General features: G+C 48.2%; 1 protein-coding gene across 1 annotated transcript in view; it reads left to right on the forward strand.

Annotated features, from left to right (window-relative positions):
- SLIT3 (slit guidance ligand 3) overlaps nt 1-24,182 on the forward strand; it is a 337,579-nt gene that overhangs the window by 174,639 nt on the left and 138,758 nt on the right. Inside the window, exons 6-8 of the mRNA XM_026035707.1 lie at nt 1,870-1,941; nt 17,004-17,075; nt 20,524-20,687. Coding sequence (XP_025891492.1) covers nt 1,870-1,941; nt 17,004-17,075; nt 20,524-20,687 — 308 coding nt within the window. The remainder of the gene's footprint in view (nt 1-1,869; nt 1,942-17,003; nt 17,076-20,523; nt 20,688-24,182) is intronic.

A 24,182-nucleotide genomic window follows, 5' to 3' on the forward strand; every position in this document is an offset into this window, starting at 1 on the left:
AAATCAATATTAGAGAGTAACTCAAAAATAGGCAACACATATAGTACTTCACCTAGAAGAAAAGAAGGTAACAGTTCTCCAGTTGTTCCTGTTTTCTCTTCATCCTGTGCCAGCCAACTCAAGTGTAAAGTCCTTAGTCATGCAACCAGTGTTATATTTATCCGCCTTTTAGGTTTATTCCTGAAATCCATGGTGGTTTCTATTAAAGCAACACATTTCTAAAAACCCACGCCATTAAATAGAGAACCTAGAAAAAAACACCCGACAGCTGCTTCATTCTCCCAGCGGACAAAAATACAGAGATTTTAACATCTYGATGGGGTGATGGGAGAGGAGAGGACGTGTGTGAGTGTGTATATRCTTACATACACATGTATAGAAGTCTACGTGAACTGTCAGGCTACAGAACAATCCCTTTGGGCTGATTTTACATCCTGATACCTGTCAGTTTAAGAGACGTTGCTCGATGTTTTGCCAAATTCAGCCTGTTCTCCTGCGTTATGGGAGCTCTGAGAAAACTTTGCTGGCTTGATGCTTGCTCAGGTTTCTAGTAGGTCTGACCGACCTGAGGCTCTGTGATGTCTCAAGCACTTGAAATCATAAAATCCCAATGTCTGTGTAGCCCGCGCCGCATCACCAGGGACAAGATTCCCRTCATCTTGCAATGAGCACGTGTCCGAGATGCTCGGTGTTAGGACATGCAGCTGTGTCTGTGTAGGGACACGTGAGCATGGTGCTTGAATGTACTTTTTCACCAGGAGACACTTTGTTTTTATTCAGTAATTACAATTTAATACTTTATCCTGTATTGTGAGGAAGTTTAGAGGGGAGATGGGGTAGAAAAGGAGAAAAGAAGTTAGCAAAACTSCCTGTTACCAGGTGTTGCCCAGGTGCAACTCGTCACCCAGGTGCAAGGTGTTTGCCGTCCATATGCAGAGTATCTTACACGCTGAGCTTGTGCACCCTGAGGAAGCTCCCTATGGCAGCAGCCAGAGGCTCCCGCGCTGTGGGTGTTCCGGGCACCCAGCACCCCTGTTCCTGCCCGGGATGCACCAGGGTGGCTGCTGTGCCAAGGGGGCCTGAGGGAGCCAGCAGCCCCCAGCTGTGCTGCCCCTCAAAAGGCAGGCATGTRTTCCTGCGTTATGGATATATTCCTTTACACATAAGATATAAAGGGTCTCCTGTTGAAATTCAGCAATTGCATTTTCTAAATGACAACTCTTTTAGCTTGAGTTTCCTCAGCAAGGTAGAGGTTCAGCCTCGGCAGGGATAAACGCGCCGGCGGGCGCGACGGAGCGGGAGGCGCGCAGTGCCGGGCACGGAGCGCCGGGAGCAGCCGCCGGAGCCGCCCGGCGGGGAGCGCGGCCAGATGGGGCCGCGCACAATGCGGAGCCGCGCCGCCCTGCCACAGACATGTGCTGCTTGGAATAATAAAAAGACCATAAAATTAGATTAGTCGAGTCTAATTTGGCATCGGCGTATTCCCTGCGCGCCCGCGCAGCTCTGGGGCGGATAAAGCCCGGAGATTTAGTGCTGCCAGGACGGAGGACTCCGACTTCCCGTAAAAAGGGAGGGGGGAAGAGAAGGCAGCGTGGGAGGTCGCCGAGGGCAGCACGGTGCCCTCCGGTGATTTACAGGCCTTTAGCTTAATGAAATTGTTGCAGTGACATGACGGTAAAAGCTCATAATGGATTGGATGCCCTAATGTAATGAAATTACTCCCTTCTGCCTTAAAAAAAAAAAAAAAAAAGAAAAGAAAAAAAAAAGAGGCACAATTAATATTTCCTGAGACCTGGCGGGCTCCAGTGCGCGGCGCGGGCCGGCGGCGGCAGCGGCGCCCGCCCTCACGCTCTCCCTTGCTCCCCGCAGGCAGCTGGACAACAACCAGATCAGCTGCGTGGAGGACGGCGCCTTCCGAGCCCTGCGCGACCTGGAGATCCTGTGAGTGCGGCCGGGCCGGGAGGGAGGACAGAGGGATGGACRGGGGGACGCCCGGGGCCGCGGCCCCTTCGCGGCTGTGTCGTGTGGGGCCTCGGACGCGGCGCGGAGGGCGGCTGCGCTCTCCGCCTGGCACCAACTTCCCGGAGCGGCGGCCCCGGGAGAGGGGAAGGGCGCCGGGCAGCCCAGGCTGCCTCCCGCAGCACAACGAGAGTTAAGTTCAYGCGGCACCGCAGGGTCCCGGCGGGTCGGGTTGGTTCCTGCGGTCGCTGCCGCGTGCGAGGTGGGTCTGGACCCCACAGCCAGCTCCAGGGCTCCCTGCAGCCTCCACGCTGCTGCCGTGACCCCGTGAGCATCAGTGTCTCCTTGCGTGTGACTGAGCCAAAGTGGGGCGCAGTGGGGAGAGCCCTCCTTGCCGGAGCCAGGCCGGTGTCCCCAGCCTGAGGCAGTGGGGCCTGGCCCCATCCCGCTCCCGTAGGGACTCCCAAGGGCTGCTCCAGGCGCTCCCGGCTGGGCACTGGCTGCTGCACTCATGCGAGACACCCAGWGGAACTCGCCGGGGGATCCATCACATCAAGGGCACTGTCTGCATCCAGCATTAACAGTGACTTGTAGCAAAAGTGCATTATCTCTATAAAGTGTTACTTATTTATCAGGCTGAGCAACACAGAGGCAAAAGGAAAGAACTGGCAGCTCACGGTCTCCTCCAAAACTGGCCCTTTTTTCTTCTGCTGGGCTCTCTTCCTGTGTCTGCAGGGTGGGCTCAGTCCTCCACGGATACTAGACTGTGCTGTGAGTTTCCCTGCGAGAGCCTGGAGTGCCCGGGGGCCTTTGCTGTAGTGCAGTGAGCTCTGTAGGCTCCAAAAAGTTGCTGGAAAAGGATGCACTTCTTGGACGTRATAAATATTGGATTAGGTGATTTGTTCCTCTGCTTGTAGTTCCTTAGTTCTGTAGCAATTTTTTGTGGGTGGGAGAGAGAGAAGATTTTGTCTTTCTGTATAAAATACATCATAATCAGACCTTTTATGCATTTTTAATTTGCAGCGCAGACATGCTGCTGGGGAAAAAATCCATCTTAATTCCAAGAGATGAGGAAATAGATTGATAATTCCTATATCTAAAGGTATTCTTCTTGCAGTTACAAAATTGGAGGCGTATACTGCTAACCTAATTCAGGCTTATTTCTAAGCTTGTCTTCAAAGAAAGTTTGAGCATTTAAATCTCTCTCAAGCAAAATAAATTTGTTTAATGCCCCAGAGGCTATAATAYCTGCAGTTGTACAACAGTAGTAATCATTAAAAAATAAAAGCGTTTTGAACCATCAAAGAGCGTTAACAAGTGAAACCAAAGGACATCCAGATAACACTTCAGAGCACAACTTGCTATGTATAATTTATGCAGATATATTTTAACTTATAATGTAACATGTAGCAAATAGCTAATGATTTGGGCTAAAACCTCTTATCTGCACTATCTATTTGAGCAGTTTGGAAGGATACCAGAAGGTGTCTGCTGTCTGACTGATGGGAATCTTGTGACCTTTCCTACACTAAACATGCACATTTCTACTTCTCTTCACTCCTGTGTCTTTACACCCCAAATTTTGTAGGTTACTTGAGGCAGAGACAAAATATGTAGTAATACCCAGAAAAAAAACTATTTAATGTGAATTACTAAATGTTAGAGCCCTTTTTCTTTCTGTTTTGTGCTTCCCGTTGGACTTGCCCTCCGCAGGAGCGCATAAGGAGCATGGTGTGGGGACACGAGAGAGCCCTGCAGTCATCCTGCTGCATCATCTGTCTTATTTCTAATTGTCAAGCCCACAGTTTCAGTTGACTACTTGGATTTTCTTTTTTTTCAGTGCTCCCAATAAGGTCTTACACCTTGACAGCACACAGTCAAGAGCCAGGAATGAAAGCAAGACTGAAATTTGTAATAAATTACAGTGTTCTCAGCATGTTTTAGCATGGTTTTGCACTACCAGGGTTTTCCTTGGGGTAGTGCAAGGAGCTGCTGCCTCCAGCTGGAGCTTGGATCAGCCCTAGGGCCTGACAGGGGCAGACGCAGTCGTTGCATTCTTCGTTTGTGAATGAACTTCTCCATTTATGAATTTCAGTGTTTCAGATGTGCCCAGCACTGCCAGTGACTGCAGGGTTTGGATGAGCCAACCTGGGAAAACGGTGAGGACCGGGTGCTCTGGTGCCTTCTGCTCATGCTGTCTGCCTGAGAACAGCATGCAGAACAGGCATGATTCCCCCCAAAGAGCATTTGTTTGTAGATTTGAACTGGAGACTGTTCTATTTTGCATCAAGTTGTCTTTACAGTTTCCCATAAATGTTTTAATCTGTTGATAAGGTAAGGCTTTCTATTGAGGACACACTTCCTTTTCCCCTTCTTATAGGGAAACATATTTCCTTAGGCTCGGTGTCGCCTTTCAGGGCTCGGCAAGGTGTGTTCAACCCCTCCAAATGCAATATAATGCAGAAGAGGCATGCGTTTGGGACAGCTRACAAAAGTTATTCAATAAATTATGACCTGTCAGAGGAGAAATCCGCCCAAAACTTAAAGAAAATTGATGGAGACCTTCTATGGGCTGAAATGTCATTTTTGAAAGGGAAAGGTCTTTTGCTCTGCCTTGTTTAATTTTTACTTAGGGCCTGTGGCAATAACAGTATTACTGAGAAATCTTTATGAGTATAGCTGTAAGCAAGGTAAGATTGTTGAAACAAAACCAAAATCAGAATAATGGTGCAGTGCTGCTTGTGCGGGTCCTTCGCTGGTTAGAAGCTCATTAGCCCGTAGCCTGATGTCCAATATCCAAAGCCGTATAGTTCAATATCCAAAGTGATGATGCCCTGGAGTTGGAGGCCCAAATTTTACTGTCCATCTCATCAGACATTTGAGTAAAAGGAATTAATTCCAAAGTGACTAAAACTGGATTAACTGTTAATACCGAGCTGATGATCCTGCTCATGCCCTTAGTCTGGAGGTGCCAGAAAATTTCTAGGATACATTTCCCAAGAAGACACAAAATTCAATTTAGCAGCAATCCCTTTTAATTTACTTATTATTGTTTTATCTCACTGAAGCGGCCTGCAAACAGTGTAGTGACACGGCAGCGATGCCACATGAAGAGGAAGTGGTAGGAGCCACCGTTGACACCTTTTCTGCCCTGTCTCCCTCATTTTATCTTGTAAAAGCTGCTTTTCCTCCCACTTTATAGTGCTAACTGGAAGGATCAGAGCTTGAACACTTGGTGTTTGTTGCAGATTTTCTGCAAAAACACTTAGCACCCGAAAGATGTTTATCTTAGCAAGAGATTATCCTAAAAGGACCGTTGTAAGTATTGTACTATGAAAGGAAATAGAGAAAAAAAAAGGCAAGTGAATTCTTTATGTGCAGAGCTAGCAGTGAATGGCTTGGGTTAGAGTTTATTGGTAATCGGGTTAATTGATGGAGGTCTTGGCTTGCATTCACGTAGTATCTCCTGTCACAGCCTTCTAAGCTTTCAAATCGGGGACAAAGCCTGCAAATCCTCTTAGTTTTGCTGCCTTTTGAAAGGGGGGACTGAGGGCTGCCCGTGTCGTGGGGAGCTGCCAGCGGCAAGCGGAGCACTCGGCACCTCAGGCCGAAGCAGCACGGGCACAACGAGCCCCGCATCCACAACTGCTGCAGGGCTTGACTYAAATTCCCTTAAATGAACCCTAAACATCCATCGGTGGGAAGCGTTTTGCAAGGGGATTATGATTATTCCAGGCTTCATTTTTCACTCCCGTACTTTTCTGATGTTCACGTTTCATTAAAATGTACTAAGCTGGGCAGTTTCTGATGGACACATCGTGAATGAATGTGCTTATAATGTCCCGTGTTTTTTTTCTTAGCAAACTTTTAAGAAATTTTATGAAAATGAATTGATATTTTGTGTTGCAGCCACGATTTAATTTTTCTGCTGGTTGTTTCCTGTATGGTGAATACTCCCTTATAGAGCCAATTTTGCTTATTTGCAAAATGCTATGCTGGGCATGTCTTAACTAGATGGAAAGATTTTTATTTGCTTTTCCAACYTGGAGAGGCAGGGAGCTAAAGTCATGACATAATTCTAGATATATGACATGTCATTGCTTAATGAGAGCTTGAAAATGCCACAGAAATGTGATTGCCTTCTCTATTTTACTGGAAATTATGATTGGTTGAGGCAATCGGGATTAAATTTGAACTCTAAGTTGCATTCCTAACCAACGCCAAGATACCTAAATACAATAAAGAAAATTAGGTTTTTATTAAAAATGCTGTGCATAGCTGTTTTACTTATTCATAAATGCATTCAGTAAAATTAGAATGGTTAGTGTTGGGTTGTTTTTTCAGCCAAGGGTGTGTGTTAGCCCAAATAGATGTAAATGAATGGAGTGCATTAAAAATCTGTACTTCTTTCAGTCTGTATGTGCACAATATGTGTTACAAAAGCAAAAAGAAAGTAAATCACCCCTGGCGGGGCATGAGTAACTGAGTGTTTATCTGCTGGGTGGAATTCCCGAAACGAAGAGTTTGGCTTTTCCAAGAGCATCCTTGGAGCTTGTGGCTTGGGCAGTCAAACRTACCAGAGGGAGAATAAAGAAAAGAATTAAAGATTAAGGATTAAGAATTATTCTGAAGGCTTGTCAACCAAGATGTGGTATTACCAGAGGAGAGAGGTGGAAAAGTGATCATTTCTATGTTTCTCCGGGTGGAGGTGTCCAGGCAGAACCCTACACYGCTCTCCTAGTTTCTCCTTAAGCGAAAGGGCTCCTGAAAACCCTGGCTGCTCCTGTARGGAAAGATTCCTTTCTATAAATCAAGTGGTGAACTACAGAAATGCCCTTTTCTGGAGAGCTCTTAGGAAGCTACTGCACCCCGTGGACCCAGATGCAATGAGATACATAATTAGCGCGAGGAGTAGATGGAGAAAAATGGGCTGTACAAGAGGGCCTGGTTTTGTTTGCTGCCGGGTGTCAGCAGGAGATGGAGTGTCGCTGCGGACGGTACACGATGAAATCTGAGATAGCCTCTGTTCTGCAGCAAATGGCCAAAGTGGGGCTGGAAGGAGGGCAGAGCGAGAAGAAGGCTGTTCGGGTGGCACCTTGTGATGGGCTTTGCATCAGCGCCTGGCTGGGATAAAGAAGGGTGGGCAGGAGAGGGGCTCTGTGAAAGCCACTGGTGCCTGGCGGAGGGGAGGCAGCTCTGCTCTGGGGCGAGGACACGTCTGCATACGTTCATTGAGGGGCAGTTTTGCTCATCCTGCGCTATTGCAGGCATGTCCCAGCAGTTGGATGGACACTCCTGTCCATCCTCAGCCTGGATGCCCAATTGTGTATTTAGAAAAGATGCATTTGTTGCCCCTTGGAGCACAGTGAGTACCCAGACGCTGTGCCCATGCTCCCCTGCAGCACCAGGGCTGGAGGCTTTTCCCTTTGGAGCAGGCGGGAGCCTCTGGGGCTCCAGACCTCCCCAGCTGGGAGGAGTGGCCCCAGTGGCCAGCTGGAGCTGTTGGATTCAGGAGCTGCTATCAAACGTGCGCTGTAAGGAGCCCATTCTCATGGCTGATGTCACACAAGCCCTTCATTCGTGTGGCACTCGCTGCTCAGACCCCAGCGCCAGAACCTGAGGGGGCTCGGGGATTTCGGGAGCCCCTTCCCGTGGTTTTCCTCGCTTCCTTCACGGGCTCTCTCCCTTTTCTGGCTTGCCCTCCCCCCGACTCGCACAGCTCCGGCTGCGACCGCGGCGCCGGCGCTCCGTGCGGTGCTGGCGGAGCACGGAGGAGGCAGCGAGCCCGGAGCACAGGCGCCGTGAGCCACATCGCGCCCTCCTCTGCACCGCRGGGTGCCTGGGGGCATCCGCTCCCGCGGGGACAAGCAGCAGAGAGCCCCCCACACCCTCCTAGCCCCAACACAGCAAAATTCCCACTGAAATTTTCGCAGGAACCCCGTGCACCAGAATCCTTGGTCTGTTACCTCCCGCGTCATGCCAAAAACCTGCAGTTAAGCTGCAGTTGCTGGAACGGGGGACTCTTAAGTTATTTGGCATTAGCGTTTCCACAAGGTTTAGCATGGACAATAATGTTATATCTGCAGTAAATTGGGAATCAAAGCTATAGTGTGAAGATACTATGCGTGCAAATCAAAGAGATGGAAAATGGCACATGTAGAAGCTTCTCCCGATCTAAAATTGTACAGTGTGGTTTTAATTGCTGCTCACAGGGCTATGCGTATAAAATAAGTATATATAAATGTATATTATGCATARCATATGTATGCTGAGAAAAGATACAAGATTTAATTAGGTCTTTATGTTTTGGTTAAATGTAGGAATAATAATTTTTCTTAAAAAATTGAAAGAAATATGATTAATGGAAATCAGACTTGGCATTTCCAGGTCTGTGCTTTTAAACAAAGAATTAAAGAGCTCTGTTAAGGTTGGATGCATGAGACAATTTTAAAGTAATCTGAAATCCAATAATCGTAATTTCTATGTCAATTCTGTTGTCATAAATGGAACAATTTCCGATTAACCAGGTGGGCCCTGGCAGGATTTCGTTGCCGAGTCCTGYTTTGGAAGGAGCAGTCTGTGAGCATCGGATCGGTGTAAAGGGTGTTGGATGTCCACGGCTAGGGCATCTGCAGATCCCTCGGAAAGACGGATTTTAAAGTGGCGTGAGGTCGTTGAGAAACGTTTTTTGTGGTGTGTTGTTGTTGGGTGTTCTAGATAGATAGATAGATAGATACTTCAGAAAAGAGGTTGGTTGGTTGGAAGAGCGTCCGATGAGAAGGCCCAAGGGAAGGGGATAGAGGAGACCGTTGGTTTTTGGGGSTCCCTCCCATCCCTCTTGTTTTTGAGGTTTCCCGGGGTTTGCAGTTGGCAGGCGGTGGTTTTGAGGGCCGTGTCCATGGGCAGAGGCGAGCAGGCGGCGGCGGTGCCTTTGGCGGAGGGACACGGCGCCTCCGTCGCGTCTCAGCGGGTCGCTGGGAGGCCCCATGCGCGCGGGGAGCCCCCGGGCGCGGCGGACGGTGCCCCGAGGGGCGCGCGGGCGCGTCCGCAGTGCCGCAATGCAGCAGCTCTGCGACGCCGCGCGTGGGCCGCGCACTGGGCGGGCTCTGCGAGGGGGCTCGGCCGCGCCGCGCGTCCCCGCGCTTCCTACTGGCTCCCGCCGCCATTTGCCACGGGCCTTAAAAGGCTCCGGCGCAGAGGCGCCGCGGAGAGCCCCGCGCTCGCCACGGCCACGGCCGCTCCGTCCACACGAGCAGCCGGCTCCTCTCCGTTAGCCGCCCTTCCCGCTCGCCGAGTATTCCTGAACGCTTCGTKGTCGCCTCGAACGCCGCCCGCCGCTGTTGTGTTTTGCGTGTTTTCGCTGTGGGCCGAGCGCGAGGGGAACGCTGTGAGTATCCGATAGCTGGGGATCTTAGCTGTGGACCTGCAGCTGCTCGTGGGTAGGGGGCATTTGGGAGAAGTTTAAAATGGGAAAAGATTTTAAAAGGGAAAATATCAGGAAAAGATACCTGATTTTCAACATATTGAATAACCTTTTGTTTGTGCGATGCGTATAAGCGGTGTCTAATGTATTAGCAAGAGGAAGGAGCAAGGCGGGTTTGCTGATGGAAACCAGACCCCTTCCCAGCTCCACCACGGAGCGGAATCGCCCCTGTCCAGGAACAAGGTGTTGGCTCTGTGCTTTCGGCAGCATCTCTTTCTTGCACAACGGTGGCTTTTCCAAGCGGCTGTTCAAACACAGCCGTCCAAATTCATGGAATACGTGGTGTTTCCCAGTTTGTTCGTGCAGGTTTGTGTTTGCCTGTGTTTTAATGGTAATTTCCAGAGGTCTGGCTGAACGCGAGGACTTCGCGCCTCGCTAGAGGCCGGGCTTGGCCGGGCTCTCTGCCGCTCTTGTCCTTGGGGAGGGCACTTTGGTAGCCCGGGCGCTTCTCCCCTTTCCCGGATTTGCCTCTTTCCCGTTTTCCGGCGGCTGCTTTCTGCTCCTCGTCGGGTTTCGCCTGTGTGGGACGCGACGCTTGGTGCCTCCATGGTGCCGCGCCACGTGTCGCACCGTGCCGCACTGCGGCAACGCGGCGCCACGGCCGCCGTGCCGCATAGCCGGCCCTGCCGCGCGCCGCTCCCCGGCGTCCCCACGAGCCAGAGCACCAGCCGCCTGCGCACGCCGCGGCTCCGGAACGCTGCACCACACGGGCGAGCAGGCTGGGCTCCGCAGCGCACAGAAGCCAGCGAAACACATCCTCCTTTCTCCCTTTTTTCCACCGCGCTACGGCACAAAAACTGTTGCAGGATGGGAAAAAATCAAACACGATTTTGAGAAATTATATTTAATCCATTTCTTTAGATTTTTTTTCTTGGCGGAGCCCTGTAAAGAAGCTCTTAGCATTCAGCTAATTCTATACAAAAACCTTTTACCTTGATGTTAGAATCACCTATTCAATTCCTTAAGCCTTCTACTATAGAAATGGCAAAATTTGTTTGTTCCTTTCAAATTCCCAAGCAAACTCAATCAGTTCAAACTGCATTGAGTTTGTAGGACTGACCTTGCCTCAGGAAGGACTGACCGTAAGGAACCGTTCAGACAGAAAGCGGAGAATCCGCTTTATTTTACCAAAGTGCTGGTGCTTCGGACCCAAGGTTTGTATGAAATGGCTCTGGATTGTTGGTGCTTTTCCATCTTTTTGATAACTGTGTTCCGGGAGGATTCAGGACCTCTTTCTCTGCAGATAAGGCAGTCCATTTTCCATTAATGTCGTCTGCAATAGCATGGAATCCATAAACTGTAATATGAAAGAGAAGCTTGCAGAGGTAAAGACTGAGAGCTAAGTATCTAAGAAAAGTGATCTTTCTATACCCTAAACAAATAGCATATCTATTTAGCAATTATTTTATATTAATAAATCAATGTTTTTTTAAATTATTTTAATTATATTAATTCATCAAAAGAGGAATTTATAAGGGTTTGGACAGATTTTAGGTACCCAGATGCAATTGAAATTGTATATAGTTCTGTTTTGTAGAGATTTGTGCCTAAGCAAGAAGATTGCAGGGATTGTAAGTAGATTGTCTGGAATCAACAGCAACCTTTGCACTGAATTCAGCGGTGTGGGTGTTAGGATAGCTGGACGCGTTCCCAGTTGTCCAAAGCAAATAATATTGAATCTGGAAATCGGCTGCCCTAAGAGGAGCATCGAAACTACACAGATATTGTAAAACACGTGCTCAGTATTTGCAGAAATGCTTTTTCTTTTCTGAGTCCAAATATGTAAAGGATGTTGTGGACGTATATGGGGCTTAAAGCCACAGTGTGTTTTCCCAATACATTGTACTGAAAAATGGGTATCTTTTGGGCAAAGACTTGAGAAATGTCTTGATTCAGAAACAAGTAAATTCAGTGTTTCTTCTGCCGTTTTTGAGTTTAGAAAAAGAATTCTTTGGAGAATCCTTAATTTATCATAAAAATATCAACCAAATGATGACAGTTGATGTTCTTTTGTCTTTGTACTGGTGCTTTCTAAAGCTAAAATCTCTCTTCAGCCTGGACTGAATTTTGAATTTATGGGGGTTTTTAGCCTAGAACTAGCATGTTAAGTGAAAGGTTGAAAAACCTGAGTGAAATTTCTGCAAAAAGCTTTTAGAGTCCTGCCTGGCCGTGGGAATTAGAAAGAAAAGAGAGATACGACTGGTAGGTGTATTAGGAGCAGTGGATAGAGATGATACAGTAGGGTGGAAAAACAGGCGCATCTTTGTACGGAAAGAGGAGACCTCCTTAAAGCGCAGGGGGAGGAGGACGTTTCACGTAYGACCATGTAAGTGTCATTTTTGGACTTTTCACCTAACGTCCCCCATCCAAATGAACTGTATTCCCACCTGTATGATTTTATAGCATCTTACCTTATTCGGTATTACCTTATTTATGTTTTTTTACCTTCCTTTTATTTTTTGATGTGTCGGCATAAGTAAACTGGGGCAAAGTGGTGACGTGTGCGCCCAGCGCCGCCGTGCCGAGGCAGAGCCGGCCGGGAAGGGCTTCCCCGCCAGCCCCAGCGCTGCCCGTGCCGCGCGTGTCCCCTTGCAGTCACCGAGCACGGGGCCCCAGSCGTTTGTGGTGCGGCACCTTCTGCCCCTCTGCACTGCCTCCTCGTCACCCTCTCCTCGCCCAGGCGCCTTTCCGTGGCCATCGTGGGACCAGGTACCCCAAGGCTGGCACCCAAGTGCCCACTGAGCCTTGCAGCCAGGCAGGAGGAGCCCTGGTGCCTGGGGATACAACAGGTATTCTTTTAAAAACAGGGGATTATCCGAATGTGTTCTCACAATAAGGCAATTTCTCCAAAGGCTCTTCAAAGTAATCTTACTCCTTTCATGAAAAAAAAAAAATCAGGCTGGCATATCTGGCCTTTATAATAAGCTTGAACAGTTAAAACCTGAAAGTTTTAATGCAAATTAAAATCAGCTGTAGAACAGGACGGATCAGGCAGTTGTATTTGGAAACATTGCTGCCAGTTTGATCCAAATTCAATAGTAATCTTATTTTTATGTCTTCATGCATTTCTCAAAAGGACATTTTCTTTCCTCTGCCTGCTTTTGCCTCATCGAGACGCAGCTCGAGGTCCTTGTGTTGCTGCAAGGGGCACGTTGTGAGGCCATCAGCAGAACYCTATGAGCAGAATAGGGCCCCCAAATTGGCAGCCAGTTATTTTTATTTATTTCTGTGGATTTTACGTGGCCCCTGGAGGCTGTTCAGAGTGTGATTTGCTGGGGTTAACGTCGTATTTGAAAGCAGTGCTCGCTCGATGGCAGCTCGTGCAGGGCGCCGACATCGAGGCGCCGGCGCCGCTGCTGCTGCTCGGGCTGCTGCCCCGCGGTGCCGGCCGCGCTGGCGAGCGAGGCCCAGGCTGGGCTCAGGGCCTTGCCCCACAGCCCAGCGTGATGCATCAGTCAGGGCAGGGCGTTTGGTTCCGTTACGTGCCCGTGCGGGGCTTGTGGGCTTCARCTGGAGCGATCGTGGTGAGGGACAAGGGCCTTGAATTATACTGGGAGCTGCCTTGGTGAAGTCTTAATAAATATTGCGGTCTCTTGCATGTARCTGCAGCAGGAATGGGAAGCCCCGTGTGCACCCCTGCCTGCCCTGCACTCGGATGATCCTCGGGCACCAGGCCCAATGAGCYGGTGCTGCGGACACCCACGGCGCGCGCGACACGGGCAGCGGGCGAGCGCGCAGTGACGGAGCCGAGGGGTAATTGAAGGAGACAGAAGGAAGTGTCGGATTTGTCAGCGCCGCAGCGCCCTCGCYGCCAGCCGCCCCGGCTGCGTTTCCCCAACCCCTCGGCGATGTCCGCAGAGGATCTTGAACAGCCAGAGAGCAGGGAAAAAGTGTCCGTGTGGATGCATCGCCAAACAGGGAGCATGTTTCTGCCAGCAAATCTCGGCTTTGCAGAGCCTCTGAACAACCTCTGCTGCCTGAGAACAGAAACCACTCCAAAGAAAATCAGCTTCCTGAGCTGCTGCTTTTGAGACCTCTTGCTCCGTTTACCTACCTGACAGTGCATGCCTATACCTGACAGTATGGCGTTAAACATGCTTCTAAATATATATTTATAGATATATCTGTTTGTGGGGGTGCATTCAGAATTGTTTCCTCCCGGTGAACAGGTAGGAGAGTTCCCCCTTCTGCAGAGGAGAGTTTCTAAGTGTTGCAGCGTCCCCTCATCAGCCGAGTGTGACACCAGAAGCCTCGTGCACCACAAAGCTGCACGGCCGGCGCCGCAGACTGTGCGGATGCTTAGTAGGGCTTGGGGAAAAGTGTTCATCAGGAATCTAATCTAGCGTATAATTTCTCAATTTGATTAGCTGTTTGTGCTAATGAGCTGCAGACGCGGCACGTGCGAGACCAGCAGCCTCTGGTGTGTTTGGAAATCGGAGAGTGACCCCAGGTCTGGCCTGGCTGGGCTCATCTGCCGCTTCCCGGCCCCGTTTTGTCCCTTTGTGAGTAACAAGAGCCTCACGTTGGAGCTTGCGCTGATGCACATCTCGTGTTGTATGTATGTACTTGATGAAAGTGTCCTGCATTTAGAAATGTCCCTATTTATATAGATTTTTTTTTCCCTTTACCGATGGTAACACAGGATATTACAGCTTTTATAAACCTGGCATTATTATTTAAATGCTGTCATCAAACATTCAGTCATTTTGGTGGGAGTAAACCAGACCCTCCTATATATTTTTCCACTTGAAATGCAACTAGAAAACATTGACTTTTACTGTTTCATGTTATACTTAGTTAAGTAGTTAATAGATAGTCAGAATTTTTAGACAACTCTGCTATGTTTTTTCACTTTTCCTGATGTCACTGGCAGATTCTTTTGGTTCATGTCCAGTAGGTACCTGGATCAGAGGGGGCAGATGTATTGCAGCAAAAGTGTTGTTTTTACAGGTGAATAAGCCACCCATAATCCTGGCATTCATTATGTGCTCTTAACAGTYATTAAGGTAATTTCAAGTAAGAGAAAAAAATCTGTGTGCTCTATAAGTAAAAGAATTGCCAGGGATCTGACAGCCTGCGATTTCTCTGAGTTGGTCCAAGGAACAGGAAGATGTGCCTCAATTTCCATGGTTTTTCCAGTACAGTACTTGGATTATTAGGAAGGTGGGTGTGTAAATCCAAGTGGAGCTGCGGTGGGGGATGCGGCCGCTGCTCCCGCGTTTCGCCGCTTCCAAGCAGTCTGTGACTATTGGGGGCAGCTCTGGGCTCCCCAGCACGACAGGGACCTGGAACTCCTGGAGAGGGTCCAGCGGGGAGCAGCAGAGATGATGAAGGGATGGGAGCATCTCTCGTATGAGGAAAGACTGAGCGAGCTAGGCCTGTTTAGCCTGGAGAAGAGAACGTTGAGAGGGAATCTTATCAACATGTACAAATACCTGAGGGATCAATGTGGGGAGGAAGGGGCCAAACTCTTCTCAGTGGTGTCCAGTGACAGGACAAGGGGCAATGGGTGTAAGTTGCAACACAGGCAGCTCCATCTCCAGGTGRGGAGGAACTTCTTCACTGTGAGGGTGCCAGAGCCCTGGCACAGGCTGCCCAGGGAGGCTGTGGAGTCTCCTTCTCTGGCGACCTTCAAAACCTACCTGGATGCCGCCCTGTGTTCTGGGTGTCCCTGCTGGAGCAGGAGGTTGGACTGGATGATCTCTAGGGGTCCTTTCCAACCTCAGGCATTTGGGGGTTCTGTGGTGCTCCTGCTCCCAGGATCTGGAACGTCCCGAGGTGGGACATTCGCTGGCGTGAGCGGCACTGCCTCTACACGCGCTTTGCTGACCCGGCGTCGTGGAGATGACTAGTTTGGGAGGAGGAAGCTTCTGAGGGAGAGGATGGTGCCTGTTCAGGGCAGGAGGGTGCACTGGGGAGAACCTGCAGGATACCAGGTTCCCTGTGTGCTTTTGGAGGTGTCAGGGATTTTGGAAGGCTTCTGTTCCTCATAGCTTGCAGCTGCTTGTGCATGCCTTTCTGTGCATCGTGGCTAGCTGGGAATGGGAATGGCACCTTGACACAGCTGACAGACACCCGGAGCAGGATATATTTTTGGCTGTGGAGTGTTAAATACACCAGCGTAACATGCACGCCTCCCTCTCAGGACTCATGCTGGTAAAAATCCTTGTAGAGAAGACACCATGTATGTGGCAGAAAGCTCTGCAAATGCCTTAGGAGCATCCCTGTGCAAATGCCAGAGGCTCTTGTTGTGCCAGAGCTGCACCCTCATCTGGACAGTGCTCAATTCCCTCCCTGCAACCTGGCTCTGAGGCCGGCAGCTCGCTGGCAATTAGTGCCTTGGCCCTTAGGCCGCCTTTGTCCTGCAATAATTGCTGTTATCATACGTGCTTTATTGCCTTCATTATGGTTAACATTTAAATATCACTGAAATAATGTATTAAGAAGTTATTTGTGCAGGAGCTCTCTGCTCCACTCTCCCTTGAAGGTGCAAGGAGTTTATTAATCTGGCGCCCGCTCGGGGTTCCTTATGGGGGAGGCTGCTTAMTTTGTTGACAAATTACGGGAAACATTTGCGTAGCAGGGGCAGACCTTGGCCCTTCTCATCTGCTGCTTTGTGAGTGGCAACCCTGCCTGTGCCTGCTTGGGCTATTAAGCAGAMATGCTTAAAAGCTGCATTTAAAAGCTACATCTGCATTGCCAAACTGCACCGCAATTGCTGACCTCTGAGCGCGCGGATGAAGGATTGCGCTGGGCAGAGGGATGCGCCCTGTGCCGCGGAGCCTGTCGCTCGCTGTCGCTTCCCATCCCGTCTGAATCGCAGCCCCGTCCTTTGGAAATCGATAGGAAGTCTCCCTTGAATTCTTATGGCTCCTATTGAATCCCGCAGTGCCCTGCGTGACCTCTTCAGCCATCAGTTATGCGTGTGATTTAATTTGGGTGATTTTTACACACAGCCATTATTTATCAACCTGTGCCTAAAATCCTCCCGCCAGCTGCGTGGTTCATTTGCTATGGAACAAGCAGCTGAGGCAGAGGAGGGATGATATTCTAATGCTTACAGAAGAAAAGCTGATGCAATTAGAAATTCAACCTGAGTCCTGCGTGCATGCACAATCACAAACAGCAGCTCAATGTACACAGGTATTTTGAGAGGTTTTGCTGGCTTTTTGCAGTGCTGTGTGCACTGGGGTTTGGCTGACTGACTCCCGTGCTTCCCTATGGGGCTTTCTCCCCTATGGGGCTTTTTCCCAGCCAGGCAGTGGGGTGGCCCACGAAGCCAGAACCCATCCCCTCAGCACCTACAATCCCATCTCCCGGCATTCTGGCTGCTCTCAGCAGGACATGGGAGGTAGCAATTTCTGTGGAGTATTGGTTATTTTACCCTAAAAGCATCTGTCCTGACGTGTCGCGACGCGGTTCGGAGGTGTTCCTCAGCGCGCYTTATTGTCCATGCATTTATCCCCAKGAGAAGGGGACAGTTTCCATGCGTAGCGGCGGGGGAGCGCCCTTGATGGCCACTCAATGTGTCACTCTCTCCTCTCTTGTCCCCTTYCCGCAGCACTCTCAACAACAACAACATCACCCGCATTCCCGTGACCAGCTTCAATCACATGCCGAAGATCAGGACTCTGTAAGTAACACCTTGGAAACGGGCTGGTTTTCACTCTGTTTGGCTGCTTGTCATGGTTCTAGCTCAGTCTCACACCAATCTGAAGAGCTTTGAGGAAGATGATGATGGAAAAGGCCAGGTCTGAGGGCCAGGTGCGGGGGCTGTCGTGTCCCCCCAGCACAGGTAGGTGCCCCAGGGCCAGCGCCACCCTCAGGCCCTGCCACCCTCCATCCAGGCACCATTGATAACATCCACTTTGGTCAGGATTTTGTTTTATGAGGAACTGGAGCTGGAACTTCTTTTCCTGTGAAAAATTCTGCAAAGTCAAGAGTTGCTCCAAGCTAGAACATTGCCCAAGTTGTAAAAGCCTCTCATATAGATGAGATTATTTACATTTTTAATACCGTATGTTTAAATTCCCCCCCTTTTTTTTTCTTTTGAAATTTAAACCAACTTCAGAAACAAGAATTTGTTTTGAAAGAAAAAGTCAAAGAGTTTCTTTTCACATATTTTCCAAAACAAAGCATCATTAACTGACACATTTTCCATAAAAACTTCTCTTATGTCAAATGCAGTTTTCTACAGCTGGATATTATTCCAATGGAAAAGTTGTGATCAGCTTTGGATCAAGAACATTGAAATTAGGCTGTATACATTTGTGGAATTTAACCATAGCCCACCCAGATCATTTTCTTTAAATAAGTTGTTCCTTTAAATGCTTTTAGGAATTCAGCTTCAGGAACAGTTGTGTTTAAAGAAAATTTCTTTGGTTTTGCTCCAAAACACAAAACAACCCAGGATGTTTTAACTCCTAAAAGCAAAAGGAAGGGCAATAGTAATTGGGTTAAAAATTTTTCAGGCTGCTCGAAGATAGAATGTGCCAGGGATACTACATATGGATTTGTGAGTTATTTTAGGCAAGTTACCTGAAGAAAGCTGCCTCTTGCTCATGTCAATCTGTGCTAGATAATCTCTGATTTATACATATTTTCCTCATTAAAGGATGAATTAAGAGATGTTAGTATAAGTAATTAAATGGGGAGTGCATGTTTGTCTTTTGGAAGTTCTCTTCCAAAAGGATATCCTCTTCCAAGAGGATAAAGGTGGGCAGGGCAGGTTAGGGCTCCTCCAGCTTTGCCTCCCCTTTCGCTCTACTCCAACAATCCAGGAGATTTGCCCGGCTGCTTCGGGCTGGCCTGGCCGGGCCCTGGAGCCGGGACCTTCTGCACTTTTCCTTCTAGTTTAATTTCAGAGATGACTTTGTAGGGAGCTCCCTGGAGACTCGCGCTGACTAATCCCCCTCTGCTGTAATTAAAAAAGAAAGGAAAAAAAATAGAAAAAAAAAAAAAAAAGGAAGGAAGTCATAAATAGGATTTATAAAGGGAAGCTTTTATATTGAATTCTGAGAGCCACATTTTACAGAGCATGAATGCTGACCCACTCTAAAAGGATTTGCTGGAAATTTAATTTAGGGTCCCTGGCTAAAAAGGGCACCTTTAAAAAGTGGCATTTGTATTCATTCACCTTACGCGCTCTGAAGGTGGTTTCATCATCAATATCAAGTGGGGTGTTTTAGTCTCCAAAGACTGCCAGATAACATACAGTACCTTCAAGGCAGTTCCATATAAAGATGAAAAGAACTTAGCAGGCACGTGGAAATACAGGCAAATGGTTCCGTTTTCTCTGTTTCCCACTATCTGTTTCATCAGAGCCATACAAATCATCAAAATAGAAATTAATATAAAGTAAACACAGGAAATGGGCCTTTTTGTTGCTCTTTTTTTCCCCCATGTATTGGAAGGAAAAATAAAGAACATATTTGACTTCAGCATGACTCCTCACGTTGGAAAAAGGGGGAAAAAGCAGGAGTGCTAGTGAGATTTGAAACCTTAGAGGAATTCTTTATTAAAAAAAAAAAAAAAAGAGCAGCTTTTCCATGGTAGTGTTTCTTTTTATTTAACCATCTCTTCTGTTGTTAAGTTTTATTGATCTCTCAGACTTGATTGGAAGTGACAGGAATTAGCTTTTATTGATCTGCTTTCCTTGCCTTGAAATGGCTTTATTTATGTCCCTGCCTGGCCCTCTCTCTTTTTTGCTTAATGGTGGCTCTCCTGTTCTCTCTGCCCTCGCCAGTGACTGCTGAGATAGACAACTGCAATTTTTTTTTGTCAAGATCTTTTAATTTAAAAGCCAAGTGACCATGCCCTGAATCACTGCAGTGCTTTTTCCCTTTGCCACTGGTTGGGCACTGCAATCCCGAGGTTCCTCCTCGTGCCCCAGCCAGGCGATGCTTGTGCTCCTGCCCTGCCAGACACATTTATTTCTTTCAGTTGGCACAACATATTTATCAAAATGTTCCAGTAAGATGAATGGTCCATAAGAGCAAAACATTTCAGGGACATCTCACATGCTGCACTCACAGAGACAACAATCTCTGGGTAATCCCTAAACCCAAGTTTTTCCAGCCCATCCATCTCCAACAGCTGCGTTTCTGCCCTGCTGTTGGATCTCTGCAGGATCAGTCCCAGTTTGCAGCCCTTTTCTGTGCCTGTCAGCCGGGCAAGGGCTCAGTCCTGTGCACACCCTTTCGAGGTGTTTTTTAATGCAATGCCATGATATTGGAGAGTAATGTTTTGCCTACCCATTTCTGACAGGGTTTTCAATCCATCTTGTCAATTCAGCTTTGCTATATCATACAAACCTATGAGTCATTGCAAGCAAGGAAATAATTAATGTCCTGAGCTTTTGTATCGGCAGGAACTGTAATAGCTCTCAGAAATACCACATTGGCTCCCCAAATGCGTCATCGTTTTACACATTTTATTTATCTAGTCATTTGGGCATGCTAATGCTTGTGGAAGCTGCCATGGGCCGGTGTGAGCTGAGCTGGGCCAGGGAGGTTGGTCTCGTGTTGGTCAGCAGTTAGCAATTCCTGATAAGAACCCAAACTTGTGCTTAAATTAAGAGCAGCATTGGCGAGGTGGTGGAGGCACTGCAAGAACATAGAAGGGTCAATTGCCCCTGATTTTTTTAATTTCARAAGGGGAGAAAAGAGGAAGGATCTCTTAGCGTGTTTATCTGCCTGATTCTTTTGTTATATGTGTTTGTTTATGCTGTGGCTTTAATTAAAGCTATCGCTTTCCTRCATTTATTTATTTTATGGTACAGTCACAAGCAGAATGATACTTGGATGCATCTTCAATCTACTCGTTGGTTTTGGTGCAGAATGGTCAACTCATGATGGACCTGAAGGGAGGCAGTCAGGAGCATGGGTCTGTTTAGGTTAAAAGCAGTTGTGTTGCTTTATGGTTATGTTTCATTCCCATTTAATGTTTAATTCCCATTTAATGCCCTTCGGAGCCGCTCTGAGGCGTGGCGCTGATCTCCACGGGTGTGTTTGTGCGCGGGGAGGCGGCAGCCGAGTCTCTTTGGACGCTCYGGTGACTCCCGGCGCTCGTGTGTCTTGCAGGAGGCTCCACTCCAACTTCCTGCACTGCGACTGCCACCTGGCCTGGCTCTCCGAGTGGCTGCGGCAGCGACGCACCATCGGCCAGTTCACCTTCTGCCTGGCCCCCGTCAGCCTCCGCGGCTTCCTCGTGGCCGAGGTGCAGAAAAAGGACTTCGTCTGCTCGGGTAAGGCTGCCAGTTCTTCACCTCCTACCAGGCGGCCTTTTTGTGTTGAAATGCACGTGAAAACAGGGAACGGGAGGTTATTACAAGGGGCAGTGGKTGTAAATTGAAACACAGGCAGTTCCATTTCTATGTGAGGAAGAACAACTTCCCTGTGAGGGTGCCAGAGCCCTGGAACAGGCTGCCCAGGGAGGCTGTGGAGGCTCCACAGAGACTGGAGGCTTCTCTGGAGTCTCCAGAGAAGGTCTTCAAACCTGCCTGRATGCGACCGGGTGCTCCATGCTCTGGGTGTCCCTGCTGGAGCAGAGGGTTGGACTAGGTGATCTCTAGAGGTCCCTTCCAACCTCAACCATTCTGGGATTGCATTGGTTGTATTCTGTTGCCATGCTGTCTGGATTGCATTGTTGCTAAACTGTGTGATAACTTATCTAATGGTATTTTTTTTCCAAATCATGTGATAGTRTATCAAGTCTTTATTTATTTAWTTTTTTTTCTGGCTTTATATGACTTACTGTGTTTTGGTTAGTGCTTCTGTTCCTGAATGATTTGTTCTAGTGGARTATTGGCAAGGGTATCAGCATAAGAAATCCGTGAAGTGAGGATAATGTGGTATTTCCCAGGGGAAGGGCTCTGCAGCTCCCTGAAATAGAGGGGAAAGGAAAAAGGAAATGCTGGTCTGAATCTCATGATGTAATAGACTGGATTATGGCCCATAAAGGTAAAGATTTTGCTGCTGGGTTTGAAGCAGGATTCTTAGCGAGCCACAGCACTTCACCCCTCTCCAAGTTTCCTCATTGATAAAGGGGACTCATGGTGTGAGCCCCTCTCACAAACCCTGTGTCTGTATATGGGGTCAGTTAATCGTGTTTCCTGAACTGYACTTAGCTCTTTTGCTCAAGAAAAGCATGACCTGGATCAGGCAGGAGCTGGGCACACGGGTTTGCCGGGGCAAGCACCAGTGCAGCATCGGGGGCTGTAGAGGGTACATCCTTCTGGCTTGAGCAAAAGTTTGTGCACGTCAATTCCCAGCAGATTAGCCAAATGAAGAGAGCAAAAGTCCTTTTWGCATTTCCCATAGAAAGCCTCCATGTCCCTGGGCACGTCTTAGAGATTGAATCAGAGAATGGCAAATTCAGTTTGAGGGGAAGTTTTGTTGTTCTTTAATGCACTAGACTGACACTACAGTAAAACACCTACCGAAATAACTGACTTTACAAAACCAACCAAAAAGTAGYTAGGGACTAAACACAAGAAGGAAGTTACAGAGCTCTCAAGATGGGTTCAGCTCCCTTGTGCCTGCTTCTCTTTGCTTGTCCATTGCCTTCCTGTGTCTGCTCCCTTGGTCCGTGTCCCCTTGGTGAATGGRCTGGTGGTCGGAAACACCCCGGGATGCTGCTGCTAGAAGTGTCCTTGTGAATCCCTCTATTCCCCTGTTTCAGACCATACACCAGGACCATAAGCAACATAGAAAAGGTTGTACTTGAAGACTGAGCATTGAGCAGGGATTTTTGTGGCATGATTTCCAGGAGTGCTGAGTGCCTGCAGCTTCCATCTGGTGGGGGAGAGTTGAGGATGGACAGAGTATTGAAAAATTGCATTAAAATCTGAACCAAAAGAGAATTTAGGAATTTAACAGTCTCGGGAGAGAAAAGGCTAAAAATAAATGGATAAATGAATTAAGCTATTAGAGGAATTTCATTTTACCAAAGAAGAAACCACAGTATTTCTTTCTTAGGAAATTCAAAGTTTCAGATGGGACTCAGCTATCGGGTTTCTGATAGAGTGAAAGAAAAAAGGGCTGTTTAAACCAGGAGAAGAAACAAGAATCAGCAAATGAGAAATGTCGAGTGGACAGCACTGATCCAAATGGAGCTTTCTGCTTAGATCATGATTTCCAGAAGGCAGTAGGATGTTAAACAGTGCTGCTGTAGACCAGGAATGTATAGGAAGACATGATAGATTTTCTTTTTTTTCTCTTTTTTTCCCCTCTATAAAAGAACTGTCAAGGTTGGTCTGCCAAACCTTATGTGCATAGGTACTTTAAAGAGGATATAAACCTTCCCGGATCCTTTCAGCAGCTTTCATTCCTGATTTTACAGTGTAATTTGGTTGTGTTTCACTATGAAGTCAGTCTAGGACAGGAGGTGAACTGAACTTGTCCCTCTGCAGAAGAATTTTACACTATTGAAGATTAAATGAACCAGAGTAACTAGCCTCAAGCCGGCAGTGAAAGCCRCCTTTGCATCGTAGTTAGGGAGTGCTGAGATGCAGCACATGGAGCTGCCCTGCTCCGGTACTGGCTTGATGTTCTAAGCACTGCTTTTATGGAAGTAGGAAAATCACCACAGGAAAAACTCTCTGCTTTTCCTGCRCAGTGAAATGAGTTTGTACAGAGAATTCCCCTTCAAAGACTGTGCTCCTGCAGGCTTCAGCCGGAAGAGGAGGATGAACTGGAGATGGATGAAAAAGATACCCAAAAACATGCTTTTTGGTTGTTTTCAGCCCTAGGCAAAAGTGCATTCTTTTTTAAATTTTTGCAGTAATGTTACTTACTAAGTGAATTTTAAATCCTATATATTAAAGAATGACATAWATTGGAAAAGACAAGGAGAACACTGACAGGTGCACACAACAAGTGGAGCCCAAGCTGATTCCTCCTGGGGCACCATGCTACAGGTCCTGTGGGGTAGTGCTTACAGGCACTAGGTGCAAAAGCCCTTAAGTCCCTGTTGCTAAAACCAGAATTATGTGCTGACACACTATATAAATCAGGACTTGGCTCTTTCAGAAACACTCAGTSCATAGGCATAGACGTGCTGGTTGAGATGGCACTTGCAGGCCAGGATACTTCCCTCTGAGTATCGTCTGCCTGAGGAGGGACCGCGTGTGCCAGCCCAGCCCAGGAGCTCCAGGCAGCCATCCATGTCTGCTCTCCCTCTCCAGCAGGACCACGGCRGGAGCGAGAGCCGAGGCCACCCGGCAGGGCGATCTGCCTCCGCCCTGGTGCTGGCAGCTCTTGGCTTTCATATTYCTTAGGCTTACAGAGAAGCATTGGGGCGATGCCTTGGTAGCCAGGCACCTTGGAGGCTGCCAGGGCCTCCAGTCTCTTCCTGGGTCAAAACCAGCTTCTTCACCATGTTCTGTGGGTTCACTGCTCAACTGCTTTTTCCCTCTTTCTGTCTGTCTCTCCCTCGGGATACTCCTTCCTTTTCTTCTTTAGTGTAAGTCTGACTGTGGTTCTTGGGCTTGTCCTTCCAACTGCCCTTTGCTTATTGGAGCTGAGGTTGCTCCACATACTGGYCGGTTATGCCAGGTCACAGGGCCCTGTCCCCTGCGCTGGTCCTGGTGGCACTGGCTCCGTGAGGGCAGCCAGGCAGCAGAGCAGGGTCTTCATCTTGCAGGGACCTGCTGGGTGACCTCTTCCAAATGCTGTTGTGCTGGTGAATTCTGAACATGCGTTTTACTTGTTTTTCTTTCCTCACAGAGGAAGCCACCAAT

The sequence above is a fragment of the Nothoprocta perdicaria genome, unplaced genomic scaffold (assembly GCF_003342845.1).
Source record: "Nothoprocta perdicaria isolate Ctin4 unplaced genomic scaffold, notPer1 scaffold_165, whole genome shotgun sequence".
In the NCBI taxonomy this organism is placed as follows: Eukaryota; Metazoa; Chordata; class Aves; order Tinamiformes; family Tinamidae; genus Nothoprocta; species Nothoprocta perdicaria.